This window comes from Ursus maritimus, unplaced genomic scaffold, assembly GCF_017311325.1.
Source record: "Ursus maritimus isolate PB19 unplaced genomic scaffold, ASM1731132v1 scaffold_33, whole genome shotgun sequence".
In the NCBI taxonomy this organism is placed as follows: Eukaryota; Metazoa; Chordata; class Mammalia; order Carnivora; family Ursidae; genus Ursus; species Ursus maritimus.
In genome coordinates, this window is record NW_024425897.1 from 19,342,243 (window position 1) to 19,344,766 (window position 2,524).

The following is a 2,524-nucleotide window of genomic DNA, read 5'->3' on the forward strand; positions in this document are numbered from 1 at the left end:
CTAGAGACTACCAGGAGCGTGGAGCCCTGATGACACCTTGATTTGGGGCTTCTTGCCTCCAGTACTGTGCAAGAATACTTATCTGTTGTTGAAAGTCACTGAATTTCTGGTAATTTGTCACAGGAGCTGTAGAAAACCAATGAACCTCATAATCCTATCTCTTAAAACTTCGTAATACTACTTAATACGTAACAGCTCTGTGCCTTTGAGCAAGCTGCCTTGCTCTGGTTCCCAGTCGCCTCGAGGGCAAAACAGAGCCGTTTATTCCCAGTGGACACATTCCAATATTTGCAAGTGATGCGCAGATATTGCTTCAAGGCGCCTGGCAGCCTTTCCGAACCTCGGTCTCCCCATCTCTAAAAGGCAACCAAGAATCCCTAATCCTTCCTCCCTTCGTAGGGCCGTTTTAGGACTCAATAATAAAATAAAATACAAGAAGAGGCTAAAACAGCTTCCAAGTGTACGCGGGGCTCAAACACCCTGCCGGCCACATGCAAACCCCCGCCAATGTTAGGAGCCAGCGCCCCCTGCCGTCTGCGCCGCTGCATTGGTTTCTCCGGGCACGGCCAAGCAGCCTGCGCTTGCGCAGAAGGCATGCCTTCAGGCCCGCCCCTTGAGGGGTGTGACTTCCTTGGCTCGCTCCGGTTCGGCCACGCCTGCTTCCGGAGAGGGCGGGCTGACGTCTGGAACACGTGATCTTGTTCCTGCTCGCCAAAGATGGCGGCCCCCAGAGCGGGAGCGTGAAAGTTGTTGGTGAAAGACACTGTCCCCCCGCGCCGGAATCGAAACAGTGGGGACCGTGCGCCATGTCGAGACTCATCGTGAAAAATCTCCCGAATGGGGTGAGTGCAGGGCCTGGACTTGGGAATCTGAAATTGGGACCAGCCAGGAGCTGGGGGCTAGAAGGAGATGGCTGGAGAGAACTGAGGGGCTTTGGCCCTGGGGCAGGGCTCAGGGCTCATTCGAAACCCAGAAGAGACAGGATCCTCGGCAGATCCCCATCTGACAGTTGAGAGAGGGCGATAGTGACTGATCAAGGGTTCACAGTCGGCCCGAGGGTACCTACCCGATTTCCATCCCGACAACTCTCTGCCTAGGGCGATGCCAACACCCCCACGTGTGCCAGACGCTCTCTCCCACAAATCCTCTCGTACGAGCACGGTTTTTTTGATGTTGTTGACTCGTCACTGGATCAGACGCTGCACTTATATTCCCCTACCGCTCGGGAGCCTTTTGGAGAGGCAAATGGGGAGTATTAGGTTAAGGACCTGCGTTTCCATCCCCACTCCCGCCTTTAGGGCCATCGGCCGTAATTTAAGAAAACTGAGTGCGTGTGAAGGGCTTTAAATCATTTATCCAAGAAGTAGGTAGGGGTGATTCAGTGATACTTGTCTGTGTTTCCCAAGAGACCAGCACAGAACCTGGCACGTGGTAGGCATTCAATAAAAACATGTGGAATGAATGAGTGAAGAAGTAGCTGGATGTGTGGTGTCAGATGACTGGAGGCAGTGTGCGCAAGTGGTTCATTCTTACCGATTTTACTACAGCTTCGGTTTGGGTGGAGAGCTCCCGCACCACTGATATGGCTAGTAAGCTCATTCCCAGAATACAAAATGTACCCTTCAGATGGGATGAGCGATCTTATGTTACTCTTGACTCTAACTCCTCAGGAGCTTCTCTCTTTAGAAGGAGTGATGACACAAAGCTATTTCTGTTTTATTGTGGTTTTATTTATTTATTTATTTATTTATTTTTAAGATTTTATTTATTTATTTGACAGAGAGAGACAGCCAGTGAGAGAGGGAACATAAGCAGGGGGAGTGGAGAGAGAGACAGCCAGTGAGAGAGGGAACATAAGCAGGGGGAGTGGAAGAGGAAGAAGCAGGCTCATAGCGGAGGAGCCTGACATGGGGCTCGATCCCAGAACTCCAGGATCACGCCCTGAGCCTAAGGCAGACGCTTAACGACTGAGCCACCCAGGCGCCCCTATTGTGGTTTTTTAACTTTTCTGTCCCCTCAGTGGGTTGTGGGAGAGCTATGACAGGATTTAAAGAATTCAAACAGGACAAAAAAAAAAAAGAAAAAAGAAACTAATAAAGAGAAAGAAAGAAAGAAAGAATTCAAACAATACAGCGGTGTTTGAAATGAGAAGCAGTCTTTTGCTCCATCCTACCGTCTGTCTCTCTCCAGGAATAACCATCTTCAATGGTTTGTTTTTAGGACTCCTCATAGGTATTATTACGTGTCTAGATGGTGTGCTTTCTCCTCCATTTCTTGGTCTGTTTACCCCAATGACTATGTGCTGACCCTCCCCCATGAAAGATGAGGAACCCCATCATCTGTTCTTCCCTTCCAGTCTGTGATATTATTATTATTTTTAATTCTCCCATTATTTACCCCAAAGAGTAAACTTTCAAAATACATATTGATCCGTCCACCTGCTTTAGGCAGTGTCTCTTCATGCCTCACTTTGATGGATGAGGATTTTAGCATGGCTACCCTTTCTTCCCCTCCCACTTCCGTT

At 49.1% G+C, this 2,524-nt stretch overlaps 1 protein-coding gene across 6 annotated transcripts in view; it reads left to right on the forward strand.

Annotated features, from left to right (window-relative positions):
• The first annotated feature begins 698 nt into the window (after positions 1-698).
• RBM19 (RNA binding motif protein 19) overlaps positions 699-2,524 on the forward strand; it is a 148,640-nt gene continuing 146,814 nt past the window's right edge. For all 6 annotated transcript variants that reach the window (XR_005831727.1, XR_005831726.1, XM_040619894.1 and 3 more), the window contains exon 1: positions 699-842. Coding sequence is in view for 4 of the 6 variants with exons in the window: in XM_040619894.1 (XP_040475828.1) it covers positions 807-842 (36 nt within the window). In the remaining 2 variants the exon portion in view is untranslated. The remainder of the gene's footprint in view (positions 843-2,524) is intronic.